An 18,840-nucleotide genomic window follows, 5' to 3' on the forward strand; every position below is an offset into this window, starting at 1 on the left:
CTGGGCTAGATCTAACTACTGTACGCCGGTATATAGATATCGTGCGCCAATTACACCCTTTTGTCCAATGCTTGGCTTTGCACTTTTCAGGGCTCTGGAATATGACCAAAAAGATCCCAGAGGCATTCCAAACTAATAGAAGTACATATTGAATATTACAACTACACAGTTCTAAATACAGAAAGCTGTAAACTTATTTTTAGCATGCAATAGGGTGATAAAATAAAAAAAAGAATAGAAAATAGCTAAGCACTGATCTCCACGCCAGTACTGCACGTACAGCCATGACTGGCATACGGCTCAATACCACTGGCGTGCGCCACTGTTAACTATATCGAAACCTTGCCAGCTTTAGGGCTTGGACTAGTATTGATTACCAGCCTTGACCCTGCTAGCCCCCCTCAGGGGTCAGAACAGAAAGCTTTACAAATGTGGTAGACCTTTGGTGTTTGAGTATGATGGTGTGTTTGAACCTTGAACTTGAGGGTTTAAGGGATGGATGATGAGTGTTGGGTGTGAGTAGTGTATGAAAGGGGCTGCTTGCTTACTCTTTCAATGGATGAAAGAAGAGCAAACAAGAAGCCAAAGAAGAAAGGAAAAGAAAGGCTTAAGAGCTTTTTTGTTGGTAACCCCTTGCACATGAATGCAAGGGGTATTTATAGGGCAATGGGTGAAGGAGAGGGGCTGTAACCAGTTGGGTTTAAGGTTGGTTAGCCTTGAGAGGGAAGTCTACATGCATTAAATGCATGGGACTAGGTGATGAAAGTTGTAGGAGAGAGGGGAGAACATTCCTTGCACGTATCCACCCACCAGACGAATGTACAGGGTTCTGGGTGGCTAAAAAGTCTTGTACACGTGGTTGAATAAAGGTGATGAGACTACTTTTGACCGGCGTACGCCAATATTGTACTAGCATGCACCAGTCAAACGGCCGAAGTTGACCGATGACTAACACGTAGCAGAGGACCAGCGCACGCTGGTGTGGGACCAGCGTACTTTGGTAGGGTTTTGTTGAGGCTTTCTAGTTTTGGCTTAAAGGTTTTTTTGAAAGAGTTACGGGACGCTCAAAGCTCAAACACACTAACATTCTCGAGGTGTTCTTGACCTTTACTCATCATCGGGGAATCAAAGATCGTAAGTAAACTAATCTGAACAGTCCTTAATAGGGCGTCTACAATTGCCTATTATAAGGGGTGTGGATTCTGTATTTAGAGTGTGAATTATGTGTCATTAAGGGTTTGAATTGTGTACAAATGAGTTTAAGGGGTGTGAATTGTATGTTATATGGGTGCGAGTTGTTGTTTAAGGGTGAATTGTTTATAACAAAGGGTGTGAATTGTGTACAACATGAGTTTAAGGGAGTGTGAAATATCTGTTATATGGGATGTGAATTGTCAGTTATAAAGGGTATAAATTATGTATAATAGGGGGTCTGAATTGCCTATTATAGGGGGTGTGAATTATTTATTTTGGAGAGTGAACTGTGTAGAGAAAGTATAAATTCTGCATTTGATGTGTGTGAATTCTTTCATTTTGAAAAATGTAAATTCTTTCATTTTGAAGAGTGTGAGTTGTGTATAATAAGGGGTGTGAATTGTCTGTTATTGGGGGTGTGAAATGTGTATAACAAGGGGTCGTGAATTGTCTATTATAGGGAGTGTGAATTATGTATTTTGGGGTGTGAATTGTGTAATTTGATGTGTGAATTCTGCATTTGAGGGGTGTGAATTCTGCATTTTTTGAAGGGTGTGAATTCTTTTATTTTAAAGGTGTGAATTGTTCACAAGGTGGTGTGTATTCTTAATTAAGGGGTGTAAAATAACTTTTTTATGTACACACAATTTTATATTCAAAATGGATCTTGTTTGAAAGATCCCATCAAGTAGGTTTCAAAAATATATTTCTTTTTAAATTGAATATGCACAATAAAAGTTATAATTGTTTAAAATTTTAACTATATATGAGCTATATATGTTCATGTACAGTTCGGATCAGGTAAGGGATCTCGGACAGAGCGTTTCGTACGAACCATGATCTCAGGCGTTGGATTGTGTTTTCAATGGTTTGGATCTGCGGATGGTTTATGACCAGTCACAATTAACTTGTCCGAGGAAATTTTTTATTGAAATCTGGACCATTAAAAACACGATCCAATGACTAAGATCATGGTCCGCACGAAACGCTCTATCAGGAATCCCTTACCTAATTCGGACTATATGTATATATATGTATGGACAAGTACATATACGTGTAAACACTTGACAATTGTAGAGAGAGAAAGAAAAAGTTATGATTATAAATATTATTTGGTGGTTTTCAAATAATGCTCCACCACTCATTAAATGTCAAATGTCAATTTGTTTACTAAATCACTTACAAAAAATAATGGGTCCCACAATATTAACCAATGATGTATGAGTTGGGACATTAGAATGTAATGTTTCATCCGCACTGGATAATTTTTTCTAATTCTAAACTAAAAGCGTGTGGGTGTAAAGAAAAAAGTGTTTTGACGGAAATTGTATGACGCGCCCGGGGCCTAAACATCCATTAGATGCTCAAACAGGACCGTCCAGTCAGAACCCCATAAGTTTGGAGGGGTTTGATGAATAAGAGTATGTACGTTAGCTGAACCTAGTAAGAAGTCTCAAATGTCATTGAATCATACTTATCCTATAGGTGTTTGGAACTAACAAGAATTACTAAAAGAGCAAATTCAAGAAGTGATCGACCAGTTGGTCCTACTATGGTCTAGTTTGACTGGGATTTTTGGCTATTTTGGAATATAATTGTATGCGAGCATGCCAGAAAAGGCTTATAATTATCCTTTTCAGATTTACTTTTGAAAGCCAAACTAAGTCAGGCAATTGTGATGTCGGTTCAATTATCTCAACGAAGAGGATTTTTCCTTTAAATTATTGAAACGGCACAACAATTCACGAGATATTCAACAACCAAAAATAAACAAGATACCTTGATAAAATCAAAACAACTTATTTTTCCAAATGATTCTCCAACTTCAAAAGAACAAGAACAGATTACAAATTGACTATTACAAACTACTTCGAACTAAGTCTAAGTCCTAAATTACTGCCTAAGAACAAACCAAACATAACATAGCTATTTGTTCATGATTTGTTTGGGGGGTTTTTCTTCTACAAGTTTTCCTATTTATAGGCAAGTTCTTGAGTCTACTTAACTGCTTCCAATTTCCCACCTAAATTGTCTTTGAAATCACCCTTGCCTTTGAATGTGAGTTTTCCCTCCGAAGCTCTTCAATGTTTGCTTGGAACAATTTCGTAGTGGACCAATTCCTCCATGATTTCAACTCTCTTTGATCATATCGTGGTTGAGTTGGGTAGTTCATACCCCATTTCCAACTCCATTGATCATGCCCATGAAGCACAACTGCCTCACTCACGTATTTAGAGGAATTGGAATGACGACGTTTGTTTCCTCTTGCTTCGAACTGCATGAATACCCTTTGTGCGTTATTTCCTGTGCAACACCGACAATAACTATCATTCCTCTCAACTGTCCATTTAAAACGATGTTGGATTAGTTTAGAACAACGTTGTCTCTTTAACCATGGGATCCAGTGCATTCACTCCTTACGTACTCCATTCAATGTAATCTAAATGGCCACTTGTTCTTCTGATTAGGTCAATAATTTTCTCATGCAAACAAGTCTATCTATGAACACACTAGTTTACTGTATAGGTGTATGCCTTAATGGATTCTCCTAATGAGGGTGGTATTTTGCAGAGCAAAGCGTTGCTATTTTAGGTGTCTTACAACATCTCCAACCCATTTTTAAAAGTCCAAAATGGAGAATAGATGTGACATATTAGAGGAAAAATTACTTAGCAAATTTCAAAGAGCTAGGAAAGTTAGGTTCGAAATAAAATTAGAAGGGCAAATTACTCAAATGATCCTTGTAATTTGATCTTGGTATCACTTTGGTCCCTACTCTTTTAATTGATTCAATTTTAACCCTGCATTTTTTATTTCGTGCCAACTAAGGACAAAAGATAACTTCCGTTAGCTCCCATTAACAGAACCCACTAGACAAATTACACTTGACCCCTATAGTTTGGGCTTGGTGCAAATTGACCTATTATCAATTAGAAACTATCACACGACCTCATGTAATTTATGTACTAAAGTGTACCGTTACATTTGTTAATCATAAGTACAAAGATCATATTACTCTTTTTATATCATTCTTTTTATCTTTCTTCTCTCGTACACATGTAAAAACATACAGTTAATGTATAATTTTATACAGTATATTAGTCTAAAGTCCAAATGAAATAACCCCATAAGAGCTATAGCCCAGCCTAAGTTTCTGTGATGTGTAGAGTCTATTAATAAAAATATTTTAGTGTCTAGAGTCCGTAAAAAGACAAAATTACCTTTAATGAGACAAGGGCTTTGTTTGGCTATCACAAAAAATATTTTTTTTTTCATTTAAATTGTCTTAAATGAGACAAGGGTCTTGTTTGGCTAACACAAAATATGTCTTTTTTCATGTTTTTCGATCTTGTTGCACTTTCATAGGGTACCCTAGGGTTTTAGACACTTATATAGGATTTTAGGGTGCACTTTCCTATTATATGGTTTTAGCGCTTTAGGCACTTTTATAGGGTACCCTAAGATTTTAGACACTTTCATATATAAGGTACCCTAAGGTTTAGGCACTTTCAACGTCGGTCAACCTTGGTCAACGCCTGTCAACCTTGGGAGGGGTTTTTTTTTTTTAAATCTTGGGCAGAATATCCTTTAGACTTTACGGAAAAATATTTATGTCATTATAGTAAAAACCCTAATAGTATGTCCTCCTATTCAATTTGCCCAATTTTATAACATATAGATGAAGACACAAATTAAATTTCTTATCAACATAACTAAATCACAAAATATCATAATTCTTTTTTGTTCTTTTGTTAGTTTTGAGATAATTTCTTAGATTATTTATTCATCTTAACAAGAGGAGTGAAAAAAGTTAAAGATTCTATCCAAAATCATTAAAAAAAATCACTAAAGCAAAAAATAATTCAACATAGAGAGTTTATTTTCCTGTTTTTTTCTTGTTCTGAAATTTTTGCTGATTTGGTTCATATTTTCCTTTCTTTTTCACCTCTAGTTAAGAAGAAAAATATTTTTTAAAGCATAATTTAAAACTAAAAAAGGAAAAATATATATTTGTGAGGCTAACAAAACACCATCAATTAGATCAAAAAGTTAGATGATAGGTTGAAAAACTATAGAATTTTGACACTTTTTTTTTTTTTGAAAAAGGGGATTATGGTGATTTATGATTTAAGGATCATTCTAACCTCCATTCAAAGGGTGTAGGATACTAGGTGAAAGGTGCATTGATATTCGAGAAAGATATTTCATATTTATGAAAGTGTATTAATATCCGTGACATATGCATTGATATCCGAACTTGTTTGGAATAATTTTTCATTTTATCTTCCACCTAGTAGGCGGAGGTTAGCAAGATCGATTAACTTCTGCCGTTAACTATGCTCACTCTGTTTATGTTATGCCCAGTTGGAGTGGCTTAAGTATTGATTTTAGTGAGGTATACTACTAAAGGTCTATAGTTGAGGGTGGTTTTTTTTTTTTTTGGTAACTGTAACTCCATTAAGCACAAACAAACAAAACCAAGGCCCAAGCCAGTACAAAATCAATTACATCCTAACTACACAAAGCAAAAATTCGAGCAGGGACCCTCCACTTTTGCGCAATCCTACTATTAACAACATTCTTCTTGACTCCTAGAAACGACACAAAATCAGCCCTTACTTCCTCCTCAATTTGAGATGACAAACCCCTAGCATCTCTCCTTTGGTGCTGAAAAATGCGAAAGTTACGCTCTCGCCAAATCCAGTACATAGAAGCAGCAAGAAAGAGGCGAAAAACATGGCGCACCAAAGAGGGACCAGCCTTATGAGTACAAGCCCACGCTATTTCATCAGTAAAGGCGAGCACACCCCTGCCTATGTTGTTCATTTCCAACAAGTGACTCCAAACCTGGTGTGAAAAGGGGCACGCAAAAAATAAGTGCTCATGGGACTCATTCTAGGCATCACACAAATAGCAAATCGTATCACCCTATAAACCCCAACTCCTTAATCTATCTTTGGTTGATAAACGCCCCCAAAACGTAAGCCATTCAATAAACGCTCAACGTGGAACATTATGAGAAAACCAGACAATTTTAGCCCACATAACAGTAGGGCAAACTAGCCTCAATGCATTCCATGCTGATCTATTAGTAAACACTCCTGTCCCATTTAAACTCCACACAAACGAATTAAGACTGTCTACATTTAGGAGAAAAGTTGGGGGGTATGTTCAATAATATTTTGAATTATAGGACTCCGAACTCTCAGCCATTTCCAAACTCCTTGATGAATAATGGAACTCACCTTAGCCAGTAAGGAAGTACCTCTATTCTGAACCACCGCCTCCCCGAACTTCTTAAACAACGATCCAAGCGGATGCCAATTATCCAGCCACAAAAAAATTGACTCCGCATTACCCACTCTAGTTGTAATGCATGTTTGCACAATATCTCTAACTTTAAACAACTTCCCGATAGTCCAAGAAGCTTCAGCCATAAGCACCGACCCTTAAGAATATTTGTATTTGTATGAACCCACTTAACCTACAACGTATCAGCCTTGTTGCAGATGGCCCAAATGTGTCTAGACATAGCTCCCTTATTCCAAGTAGACAAATGCCTAAACCCCGATCCACCTTCAGCCTTCGGAGAACAAACATAATCCCAGGCAATCTTGGCACCAAAGGCCTTCAATTCAGGACCAGACCATAGGAAAGCTCGCAACACCTTGTCAATATCCTTAAGAACTTTTGTAGGAATAATAAAAATAGATGACCAGTAAACTTGAATGCTAAAAAGAACAAACTGCACCAACTTAGCCCTTCCTCCATAAGACAACTTCTTGTTGGTCCACGACTGAATTCTATTAAGAGTTTTATCTTTAAACTGAACACAATCTTCACTCTTAAAACTAGTAGAGATTAGAGGTACTCCCAAATATCGAACAGGAAGAGTACTCACTGGAATAGGGAAAATGCTGCACAACTCGCTTTGATGAGTTTGAGTAACCCCAGCTAAATATATAGAGCTTTCTGCAAGTTAGGCTTCAACCCAGAAAAGAGATGGAAATCTTGTAAAGCTTCCTGAATAGTTCTGAATGATTGAGGATCAGCATTACTCAAGACAAACAAATCATTAGCAAAAATTAAATGAGAGATCTGCAAGGCCTCACACTTTAGATGGAAAACAAACCCATTTTGATCCATCTTGTACTAGAAGAGAGCAGAAAAACCCTCCATAACTAGCAAGAACAAATAGGGATAAAGGGTATCCTTGACGTAAACCTCTTTTGCCAGGAAAATACCCCTCCAATTGACCATTTATAGCAATACAAAACATGGGACCAGTAACACAGCTTTTAACCCACTAAATAAACTACCTGGGAAACTCCATAATAGCCATGATATCAAACAAAAACGCCCAGTCAACAAAGTCATGCTTTCATTAGATCCATTTTAATAGCACACCTAGGTCTACCCTCAGCCTTGTGATAACTTTTTACAATCTCTTGGATTAACAAAATATTATCCACGATAGAACAACCCTTGACAAAAGCAAATTGACAAGGGTTAATAAAGGAAGGTAGGAGGGCCTGAATTCTGTTAGCAAGTATCTTAGTAACACACTTGTACACAACATTGCAACAAGCAATTGGGCGAAAATCTTTAATAGTAGAAGGGGCCTATACCTTTTGATTAATAGACAAAATGGTAGAATTCCAGGATTGAGGCATGATACCCACTGCATCTATAACATCTTTGCCCACCACACTCCAATTATGTTGAAAGAAAGCAGAGGTGTCCGGACCTGGAGCTTTGTCTCCTTTAATGGAACACATAGCAGACTTAATTTCTTCTTGAGTAACGCCCCTAGTCAGTCCAGCTTTAAAATCATTACTCGCCCTTTTCTTCAAAGGTAACCGAAGAGCATGAAAAGCACACCATTTTTCTCCAAAAGGAGTACCTAGCAGACCTATATAATAGTTCAGGATCTCCAGCTTTATCTCCTCAGGCTAAGTAAGATGCACCCCTTCCAGAGTGTTCAAACTAAGGATCTTATTCCTCACACAATGGGATTTCATTTTATGATGAAAAAACTAAGTGTTTTTGTCCCCCAAATCTAACCACTGAACCCTTGATTTTTGCTTTTTAAACACTTCCTCAGCATTACTCAACTTCACAAACTTTAGGTACATCTCATGTTCCCTTTCTTTCAGAGTCAAATTATCCGGATCACCTTGACACTGAGCTTGAAACTGATTCAACTTCATCCTTAAAGTGGCCACTCTACCAGTTATGTCAGAATAATAATGATGATTTAAAGCTTTTAAAACAAGCTTTAAACATTTAAGTTTCAGACCCAATCTTGAGCGAAGAGAGGTATCCAAAGGAGCATCCCATGAAGCAATAAGAGCATCCCTAAATTTAGAATTCTTCAACCAAAAATTGAAAATTTTAAAGGGTCTTCTAACATGGGAAGCAGGCATCACAGTAACCATAGTCGAGCAATGATCAGAGACGCCAAGTGTAAGGAACACAGCCTTAGAATCTGAAAATTTATCTAGCCAAGCAGAATTAATCAAAACCCTATCAATCTTACTTTTATTCACACCCATACCTCCCCTTCTGTTAGACCATGTGAGGGCATATCTTCATTATTTAAAGACTCAAGGCATTCATTAAAATCGTAAGCTGCAACTTGATCAAAACCCATTAACCTCTCATTGGGTCACCGAACCACATTAAAACCACCTATCTGAATCCAAGGGTTATCGCCAATAACTGTCCCCAAATACCTCACATCCACCCATAAATTCCTCTTACCAAGAGCTTGATTCAAACCATAAACCACGGACAGAAAAATAGAACTCAAATCCCCAAATGTAGCCTTCATACAAATGATCTGAGGAGAGGAAAAAATAACATCCAACTGAAAAACTAAAGGATCCCAACCAACTATAATTCTAGCTACCAAAGAGGTACCAGGATTATGAACAAAAGACCAATGACCCGGAAAACAATGGCTACAAGTAAACCTTAAGTTCTCAGGCCTATCTTTAGCCTCAACAATACCCATCAAGCAAAGTTTGTGGGCCTTAACAAAAGACAAAATCTCCCTTTGTTTCAAGGGGTCATTGAGACCCCTAATATTCCAAGCACCAAATCTAGATAGATCTATGAATCTATTGTTTGTTAGAACCACCCCCACCCCCTTTTTTATTAGGAGGACCACCACCATGACCCCTTTTATTACCCCTCCCTCGTCTACCTTCAGAAGGAGCAATAACTTTGTCTATACCATCTACGTGGAGAGAAACTAGATCATCAACAATCTTATCCCCCTCACTTTGAATGCCTTTATCCTCAACCTCTCCAAGGTCATTAGCAAAAGTAGATTCCAATACTGCAAAGGAATTAGGAGAACAAGCATTCACAATCTTTTGGCCCCCACTCGCTATTGCTAGAGCAAGCTGCACTGACTTATTCCTAGCCAAAGAAGAAGATGTAGTAGAAGAACCAACTAAGACAGACTGAAAAGAGGCATCACCCATGCTTAGAGAACCAACAGGTTGAGTAGAGGGGCCACACTCCCCTGAAACATCTAACCCAACACACCCAACTATCCTAGGAGGAACAAGAGCAGAATCCAACCCTCCAATAGAAACACCTTCAAGTACAGAAGTGACCTCAGGCACTACAGCAACCTCAGATTTCCTACCCACCTCCTTAGCCACCCACGCAGTCTTAGTCACCCCAACTTTCTTCCCACATTGTTGAGTAGAGTGCCCAAAAACATGACAATCAAGACAGCGAGCTGGTTTCCAAGGATACTTAAGCCCAACAATAACTTCAGTACCATCAGTATACATGACATCTACAGAATCCACAAACTTAGCCCCAACATCTACTACCTCCACACAAATACAGGCATAACTCAACCATTGGGCAGTTTCAGTAAACCTATCCGCATAAAGGGGAATACCAATAGCGCTAGCAATGAAGCTTAGCCCCGCAGCAAACCACAATTCAAAATGAACATTATATAGATGAACCTATATTGGAACCCTAGTGAGCTATTCTTTAACCAAGGTCATCTGAGGAGACCATCTCTTAAGCACCAGCAATTTACCTCCAAAATGCCAAGGTCCATTCTCAAGCAACCTACGAAAAGCAATCCTCCTGATTGAATTGGAAAAAGAAAAATCCCTGCTCATTCGAAAGGACCTTCTCAATACCATATTTCTTCCATATATTGGTAGCAATATTCCTGACAGATGTGTAAGGAAGCCCTTTATCAAGAAAATACCCCACTACACATCTAGACCACCTTGAAACCCCTTCTTCATTAATACCTTTAGAGGACACACTACAACCCTAGCCTCATGAATTACAAGGGGTTGATAAAACAACTTCATGCGAGAGTTATCACAACCTTGGTTCACCATATCACTCCATTTAGGAGGAGAAGGGTTAACATTCACAGCCTTACCCGAATTCCCAGGGGAACGAAATCGAGATTCAGAGTGAACACTAGTAAGCAAATTGGGATTAGGAACTTGGTGTTTACCCTCAATCAACGATTTGGAGAGATTCGCCTCAGCTTGCTGCGCAAAACTGGATTCTCAACAGTTAGGGTTTTGATTTGACGTACCATTGAGTAGTTAGAAGTTTCAAATTGCAAGTGAGGGTGGATCTTCCGAAGGTCCTTAGCCAGCAACTCGAAAACCACATTTCGATCAGGGCCCACCGAAACCTTAGGCAGCCCTAACGCTGCATCTGAGCTTGAACTAGTTCGAGGAGAGAGGCGACCAGAAGAGCCTAAAGGGGGAAAATCACCAAGCAAAACAGAACCAGGTGAAACAGTAGCCATGAAGAGTGGAGAAAAGGAAGACAAACGAATCGAAAACGAAAAGAAAATGAGTAGAGATTGAAGAGGAGCCAAAATCGCCTTGGAGCTTCTCTCTAACCCGTAGCGTAAAAATAAGTTTAGTTGAGGGTGTTTGTTGTAATTTACCCAAAAAAAACCCCACGTGAGACGGAGAGAGAGTCTCCCGAAACAAAAGAAAGAGAAAAGGTATTCAACCATACAATTTGTGAAAATGGCTTCTTCTCCCTCCATGAAAGCCTTCGGAGCATTTCTCTACAGATTATCCAATGGCCTCTCCTCCAAATACCCCAACTCCATCGCTCTTCACAGTATACTTTTCTCCCTCCCCTCTCTTTTCATCGCTTTTAACAAAATGAGGGATCCCTTAGTAGAAGGGGGACTGTATATGTTGCAACATTGTATCACTTATATCTGTATATGTTGCAACATTGTTAGTTAAATTGTGACTGATTATTGAGCTTGTGGGTTCTTTAGGTACGATTTTTCTTAGCAAGACCCTATCTCCCTCGTCGCCGTCGTATTCGAATTCTTCACCGGTCCAATCAGTGGTGCACCAATCTCTGGAATCAGTTAGAAAGATTTGGACTGTCTCTCCTCTCTACATGGGCAGGCGTTCCTGCAAGATTGCCGGCAGAAAGGTTTAGCCTTTTTACCCTCTTAAATTCTCTTTTGCCCTCTAGTATTGCTGCACTTTACTTTCGAACCCCACGTGTTTTATGAAATGCGTGACTGGAATTCGTGTGTTCGTTGAAGATGGAATTGCATTGGCTTGTCGCCATAAGTTCAAGGGGTGTAAACGAGCTGAGCTTTGTAATGTTAGAGCTCGGCATTTAAAAACGAGCCAAGCTTCATAGTGTTGAGCTTGGCTCGTTTATTACACGCGGCTCAAGCTCAAGCTCGGCTCGATTAAATGAGTCAAGCCACATCGGGCACTTAATGAGCCTTGCCTCGGGCAGCTTGGTTCATTTGCAGCGCTAGCCACAACAGCAACCACCCTTTTATTGCGAAGATGGAATGGTCATGTGTGGAGTATTTTTAGCATAGTTGTGTATGCTCTTACAAATTATAAGCAAATTAAATCAATCAGTAGAAGCAAACTTGCTTTGGAATTTTGGTTGGAAAAATTGGCAATTCCCAGTATGTTAGGTCATAGGTGTAAATTAAAGAACTCAACTATGGGTTAAAAAACTTAAAATAAAGACAAAATAGGAAACCAAGAGACACCAACGTTTATGTTGAAAACCTCCTTAAGACCAAGGTAAAATCACGGGGAAAAATTATACTCTCCACTGCATGGAAAATAATGGGAATACAAATTCTCACGAACATGCTTTGGAATTTGTTGTCTTGTTTGTTAACTTTTCATTTATCGCTATTGTGCCTGAAGTGCAGGGCATTCAAGATGCAAAGAAGGCAAAGCTGTATTCGAGAATTGGGAAAGAAGTGGTATCTGCGTGAGTTCCTCTTAAGTTTTAACCCTCTCATCACTTGTTAGAGCTGATAGCATAGTGTTCCTCTTGAACTCAAAAGTACTTGGGAGCTGTTTGGTCACGAAATGGCTCAAGAACTGAGTGCGGGCGTGCCAAGACTTGTCGCGTCTAACGTATGGACAAGGCGTCCCTTTTCTGACTTCGTAACTGTACGGTGAAAGTGCTGCAAACCTAAGGGCTAGATTGCAGTGATGGTTCGTGGTTTTGCCACAACGAGCGTGGACTTAGCTATTTCCTAACCGTGTAGGAAAGAAAACAACGTAAAAGTAAAAACGACCTTTATTATGTCGGAATAATAAAGTTGGGTACAAGGAAAAGTAAAACCCGAATTACTTGAAGAAGTAATTGAGTGAATGCACTGAAAAAGTAAATATAGTTGCTTCGCTGGAAAGACTTTGGTTTAAGTGCTTGGCTTGATTGGTATGTGAACCCTTTTTTAGTCTTGAGAACTAGTATTTATAGGCAAATACTGCATTGGTCCAGATCTGAGCCAAGTTTCCCACCTTCACCACGAGCTGACAAGTCTCCCAAGTTGGCTCCAGATATTGCCAAGTGTCCGAAATAACTCCCCACTACTCTGCTTGGCGGTTTATGGCACTTACACGGTAATTCTTGGAGCCAAAAAGTAGTTTACCCATGAACTCCACTACTTTTTCTCGTAAATCATGGGATAATGGGGCCATTTTGACTTAGTCAATTGGCCTTATTAATTTTCTGAAACACAACTGCTTGTTTGTGCGTGGGAATCAAAGGACGTGGAGGCCATTTGACCACATGGCTTTGGAACAATTATTCCATGCATCATGGCCCACAATATTCTTTGTTCCCAACGGTTGGAGTCAATCCACAACCGTTTATCCACAAATCATGGGCCAATTCTTACAAAATAAAACATGGGCCAAGCTTCTAGACTAAAATTAATTGGGCCTTGCTCCAAAGTACAAAATTAATGCGGCCCATTAATTTTTAGCTCACGAGACTCATAAAAATCGGTCCAATTTAATTAACATTTAATTAAATAGCCCTCCAGCGCTGGCCCAAGATTTGGTGCCAAAAACGGGTGTAAACAGGAGCCAATTAAGTTCTCAAGTACTTGTAGTCTTGTACATTTCAGTAATTGGAAAATGTTGTCTATACCAACTTGATACACTCTTTTAACCATTTGGCCTGTTACTTTTGATCACTGGTGTTGATGAAGTTCAAATTTCCAATGATGTAGTGTGAAGAATGGTGGTCCCAATCCTTTATCAAATATCGCTTTGGCTTCTGTAATTGAAAAAGCTAAGGACCTTGACGTGCCCAAGGAAATTTTAGAGCGCAACATAAAAAGAGCTTCTGAAAAGGGACAAGAAGCTTACATTGAGAAAGTATATGAGGTGAGCACGCGCATGAATCACATCCAAATTTGAGATTTGCAGCATGTTTCGATTTTCGTCATAAAGATAATCATATTACTCATGTTATGGTGATATTGTGAAAATAATTAGGGTTCTTATGATGAGCACATTTTTATGCAGGTCTATGGTTTTGGTGGAGTGGGCATTATAATTGAGGTCTCAACGGATAAAATAAACAGATCAGTGGCAGCTGTTAGAGAGGTGGTAAAGGACTGTGGTGGAAAAATGGCAGGTCCAGGATCCCTTATATTTAAGTTCAGACGTGCTCGTGTTGCAAACATAAAAGTCACTGATGCTGACAAAGACCAGCTCCTTGCCATTGCTTTAGATGCTGGTGCAGATGACGTCATTGAACCTCCAATGTATGAAGATGATACTGATGAAGAGAGGCCTGAAAGGTATTAGCCCACTAGAAAGTCATACTTCCTTGTGCAAGAGAGAAACTTCTAGTTGCTGGTCAATTAGAGACAAGACTATCAGAGTTTTAGGAGTTACTTGCTGAGAATGGCACAGAGCTAGGTTGATGGAGGTAGGTTTATGGAGGAGAATTGAGATCCCATAACTCTAACATCAAACCTTTTCTTTGAATAACTGAGGATGGTGATCTTTGGATTCCCTGAAACACCTAACCATTCCTTTCGTACCAAATTTATATACCATAGCTGCCTAGGCAAGCTTCGTACCATAGCTGCATGCTGTGAAAAGATTTCACAAATAGGCACATAGCTTCCCTATGAGCCAGGAGATCTCAGCATCCAAGGATTGACGAGCTTTAGAGATGCCACAGCTAGAGCACACATGCTATCATATAATTTTGAGAAAGTGAAGTTGAAGAAGAGGTAAGTTAGGTAGATCTTCATTATGAAGATTGATCAGAGAACAGGGAGAGGATGCTTGAATACCCCAGCTGATAAGTCTTCCTTTGGTCTAGAGACATCCGTTGATGCCCATCCAGAGATAAAACAGAGCTTGGAATGGACATTGGGTACCAAATAAGGACATGCCAATGCACGTGTGGGTGATGGGAGTCCTTGTTGTATAGTATGTCATGTTGCTGCAACTTTGAAAGTAGAAAGGAGCAGTCCATTCAATGTGATCAGGCCTAGCATAGTTATGGTGCAAATGCTTTTGGACTCTTGAAATTCAATCCAACTGTTCCTAGACTAGGAGAAAGATTCTGATCCTTATACCCATTGCCAGGCCTCTTATCAAGTATGTTATTGAGTTTCCATTACACATTCCTTTGGCTTGACAACTGGTTTCCTCAAGGTCCCCTAAGTATCTATTTTGGTCTTAGAATCATGGCTTCTTTCGGATCCATAACGATGCTAAAGTTTCAGCTACCTCAAGGTCCCCTAAGTACCTCAACTACTGTTTTTTTACATTTCACTTTCTCTTTGGTCTCTCTGCTCTTTAATGCATAGTTCTCATGCCGAAGTTATGTTACATCGCCTATTGATGGTTTTCTCCTTAATTTTTTTGGTGATAGGCAAGTTGTCTTGGAGCATCTTCGAAATATAACCAGGGTCCAGAAGTATATTTGCTTCTGTACATCACTATTTAAGGGTGATTTTTTTCTGGTGTGCCATGACCTGGAAATAGTATTGTTTGAATACAGAGTTAGAGAAGTGTATACGATTTGCTTAACCCTAAATATAGATATGTAATTTATAATTGTAGTAACCTCACTTTACATTAAACAATATAACTCCTAACAATCATCTTATGTATGTAAAATGCTGGTACTGACAAAAGACATAAAGTTAAACCATGCTAAAAACAAGAATGATAGAAGGTGAAATTGATAAAGTAGTATTATTACATGACTTGAAGGTTGGTACCGGCCCGTCAAATTTGACTGGTGAGATAGTGTTTGAGCCATCTATTTAAGCAAAACAAAAGAATAAACACTTCCATTTAGTTCCAACGAGAATAACAGCATGTTTGTTAGACGGATATAGAAATCAAGGTGTGTTATATCCAGCGTTTGTATGCATTGAGAGACCTGGATAAATTATGGCCCGGATATACATATCCTCTTGGGGGGTATTTGAGGGGTCTCTTTAGTTCCAACGAGAATAATGGATATAGAGAAGCTGGATATAGAAATCCGAGTGTGTTATATCCGGCATTTGTTTGCATTGAGAGACCTGGATAAATTATGGCCCTGATAGACATATCCTCTTGGGAGGGGATTATTTTATTTTCTAGTTTATCTGGGCTTGGATTTGGGCCAACTTGTTTTGGAGCTTGATACTTCTTGTTATGTGGACTTGGGCTGTTTATCTACGTATTGTTTAGCCTTGGACAAAACTAATTCATTGGCCGGAAAGACATGCTTGGACTTTATTTCTACAAGCAAGCAAATGATAATACTCCATAAAGGTAGAATGCTATTCAACATATTCCACAAGTATCTGTGTCATGATTTTTGGAAAATTGCCTTGTCCGCACATATGTATCTTCCATTGTCCGTATTGGTGCGTCTGAGAGAGTGAATAGTCTGTACCTTTGAAACTTGTGGAAAGCCAGGTAAAAATCATTTACTTACCGTCTTCCTTGAAGTGAGGTGTAAATAAAGTCGAAAACACATTGAAGCTGCTAAGTTTCGAAGACTTATTTGTGACGTGCATGGTTCAAACGTGTTAATACCATATGTCATATGAGTAATATGATATTATGATGGACCTAATTTATCTCCCATAATGACTCTACTTCTCCAACTGAGATTATTGGTTTGGTTGGTAGATATTATAAGCTCGTGAGTTCCTCGGAGAATTACGTAGCAATCTTATCAAAGCTGCGCGACGAAGGAATAACTTTTGAACCTGATAATGGATCTGAACTTCTTCCAATAACCCCTATTGAGGTATGAAATTTCTCACTACAAATTATGTTACTGTGAGTAACATGATTTCTTCCTTTGAAAAAAAAAAGAGTTGCATGATTTCTCATGTGTCCTAGTTTCACTGCTAGTCATTTTCACTGTTGCCGACGATTTTCTTACCCATTTTCAGAGTAAAGAACTGACGAAGTGTTGGTGGGTCTCAGGTGGATGATGAAGCTACGGACTTAAACAAGGATCTTATGTCCAAGTTACTGGACCTTGATGATGTTGATGCTGTTTACACAGACCAAAAGTGAGTAAATTTCACTTGGTTCTGCTGCAGTGCTACTGCTGGCTTTTGTACTCGTACAATTGTTCCGCTGCTGAAGCAGAGGGCTTGTTGGGCATCTACCTGATGACAAGGTTGTGGATCGCTGCTCATTGAACTTGAGGTTGGATTTTTATCGTCCATGTATCATCCTCTATTACAAGGAAAGGGGTTCTGTAACTTGTGAGTATTTTAGTTCATTGATATACAACTATAGAAGAGGAATATTTCCTTTACCTTTTTTTATTACTGCTATAAGTGATTAGTTTCTCTCTCTTTTTCGCCTTCCTTTCTACACCTTTCTTTAAACATCATTTACTCTAGTGTACTTGTCTTCTATGCTTTACTGGTTTTACATGATCCGTAGTTGTGCCTGTGGGTGTGCATGTGTTGTGTCTTTCCCTAATGCTCTATGCTTAGGTGGGAACATCAGAGGAAACATTTCTTTTTTCGGTGAGTGGCTCCGTCTGGAATAGTTTTTTTCTGGGTAACTGGCTCAATCGAAAGCAATAGAAAGGAATCAAAGATCTCATAAAATTTCCTTCCCTTGTTTGTTTCCTAGAGAAAAAAGAAGGAAAAAAAAAAAAGAAAAAAAAGGTTCAACTTTTCCTCCAATTTTCTTTATCTTTCCCTCTAATTGCACTCTTAATTATTTTCCCTTGTCTCTTTCTTCCCCAAGTTCCAAACAGAGTTGTAACGTGCATTCGGGATCACAGCAACGTTGTAGACTGAAAACCCTACGAAAATGTTTTCCGCTTCCATGAATCTCACCCATAAGCATAATGACATCTTCCTTTACTAAGTTACAGAACCTTTTGACGAACTCAAAGTTGAAGTCATCAGGTCCTCCGGTATAGCCTTGGTTCCGGTGCTGCTCAGATTATTCAGAAGTACTTCCTCTTGAAATCTTGTTTCTCTCCTTCTGCTACTGCTTTCTTTCATGACATTTAACTGTCCCCTCTCTCAACAGCGGTCTACTCCCTCTAGCCACTTCACAATTTATAGCAAAATGATTAGCAATCTCCTCGTTGTGTTAGATAAGCTTGATACACTTTGTTTGGTTCATTTCTGATAGTTTAAGGGAAATTGGTAATTAAAAAGGTGTTAGAGCTTTCTGGTTTCTAGGAGGCGCTTGGGTTCAAGTCTCTCTATCTGCATTGTTTCCGTTCGCATTTTTCTTCTCTTTTTCTTCGTTGACTCATGAATTCATCCATGCACCGGTGTGCTACCTTGGGAGGGCTTTTTTGCGCTATCGTCTTGAAAGCTTAATTTCGAGTGAAGGTCCATGGACCAGCAGATCTAAAGGGCTTAGTCTAATCACACACTTCATGACCCAATTATATGTGGCTATGATCTGATAAATTTTCGAGTGAACACCGGTGTAGGCTTTTTTTAACTTTTCAAGCCTCCAGTGCTCACTTTCTGCTCTCAGCTTATTCTTTCCTCTCCGCACCCTAGATGGTGAGATTGCAGGTGTATTTATAGGATCCATTGGAGCCTTCTCGAGCGTTCTTCTTCCAAAAAGGTAGGCGGTAATCGGGAGTTTCATCAATGGAGATTGCTGGATGGTGGGAGGTTGGGGATTTGAGCCAAAAATCAACATTTTTTTTGGGCGGCATGGTTTCTTCGTGATATGCATTAGTATTTAAACTTGTTAGGACAAAATATATGCGATAGGAATTTTCTTGTAGAATAATAATTCTAAATAATATTCATCAATCAAATTCAAGAAACTAATTAGATAGGGAAAGGATTAGAAAAGCCCGTGGGGTGGT

The 18,840-nt window shown here is 38.9% G+C and overlaps 2 protein-coding genes across 3 annotated transcripts; one reads left to right on the plus strand and one right to left on the minus strand.

Annotated features, from left to right (window-relative positions):
• Positions 1 to 6,679: 6,679 nt before the first annotated feature.
• Positions 6,680 to 9,211, minus strand: LOC131317484 (uncharacterized). The gene is made up of 5 exons (XM_058347031.1): positions 8,868 to 9,211; positions 8,268 to 8,784; positions 7,824 to 8,147; positions 7,613 to 7,760; positions 6,680 to 7,167 (listed from the first exon to the last, which is right to left on the minus strand). The coding sequence occupies exons 1-5, from the start codon at positions 9,209 to 9,211 to the stop codon at positions 6,680 to 6,682; spliced, it is 1,821 nt and encodes a 606-aa protein (XP_058203014.1).
• Positions 9,212 to 11,174: 1,963 nt separating this feature from the next.
• On the plus strand, positions 11,175 to 17,439 carry LOC131316508 (probable transcriptional regulatory protein At2g25830). 2 transcript variants are annotated; one of them, XM_058345906.1, is made up of 7 exons: positions 11,175 to 11,331; positions 11,498 to 11,661; positions 12,416 to 12,477; positions 13,733 to 13,889; positions 14,031 to 14,308; positions 16,659 to 16,779; positions 16,928 to 17,439. In XM_058345906.1, the coding sequence occupies exons 1-7, from the start codon at positions 11,235 to 11,237 to the stop codon at positions 16,967 to 16,969; spliced, it is 921 nt and encodes a 306-aa protein (XP_058201889.1). In that variant the 5' UTR covers positions 11,175 to 11,234; the 3' UTR covers positions 16,970 to 17,439. The 2 variants fall into 2 exon arrangements, with proteins under 2 accessions (XP_058201889.1, XP_058201888.1); XM_058345905.1 differs by having other exon boundaries at positions 16,962 to 17,439.
• Positions 17,440 to 18,840: the final 1,401 nt, after the last annotated feature.

The sequence above is a fragment of the Rhododendron vialii genome, chromosome 2a (genome assembly GCF_030253575.1).
Source record: "Rhododendron vialii isolate Sample 1 chromosome 2a, ASM3025357v1".
Lineage (NCBI taxonomy): Eukaryota > Viridiplantae > Streptophyta > Magnoliopsida > Ericales > Ericaceae > Rhododendron > Rhododendron vialii.

Coding starts and splice junctions, on each gene's coding strand:
- LOC131317484 (XM_058347031.1), bottom strand. CDS start 9,211: ATGGGTATTGTTGAGGCTAAAGATAGGCCTGAGAACTTAAGGTTTACT. Junction 8,785..8,867: donor GGTGGTTTTAATGTGGTTCG/GTGACCCAATGA, acceptor TAAATAATGAAG/ATATGCCCTCACATGGTCTA. Junction 7,168..7,612: donor AAGTTATCACAAGGCTGAGG/GTAGACCTAGGT, acceptor CCTAACTTGCAG/AAAGCTCTATATATTTAGCT.
- LOC131316508 (XM_058345905.1), top strand. CDS start 11,235: ATGGCTTCTTCTCCCTCCATGAAAGCCTTCGGAGCATTTCTCTACAGA. Junction 13,890..14,030: donor ACATTGAGAAAGTATATGAG/GTGAGCACGCGC, acceptor ATTTTTATGCAG/GTCTATGGTTTTGGTGGAGT. Junction 16,780..16,961: donor TTCCAATAACCCCTATTGAG/GTATGAAATTTC, acceptor GGTGGGTCTCAG/GTGGATGATGAAGCTACGGA.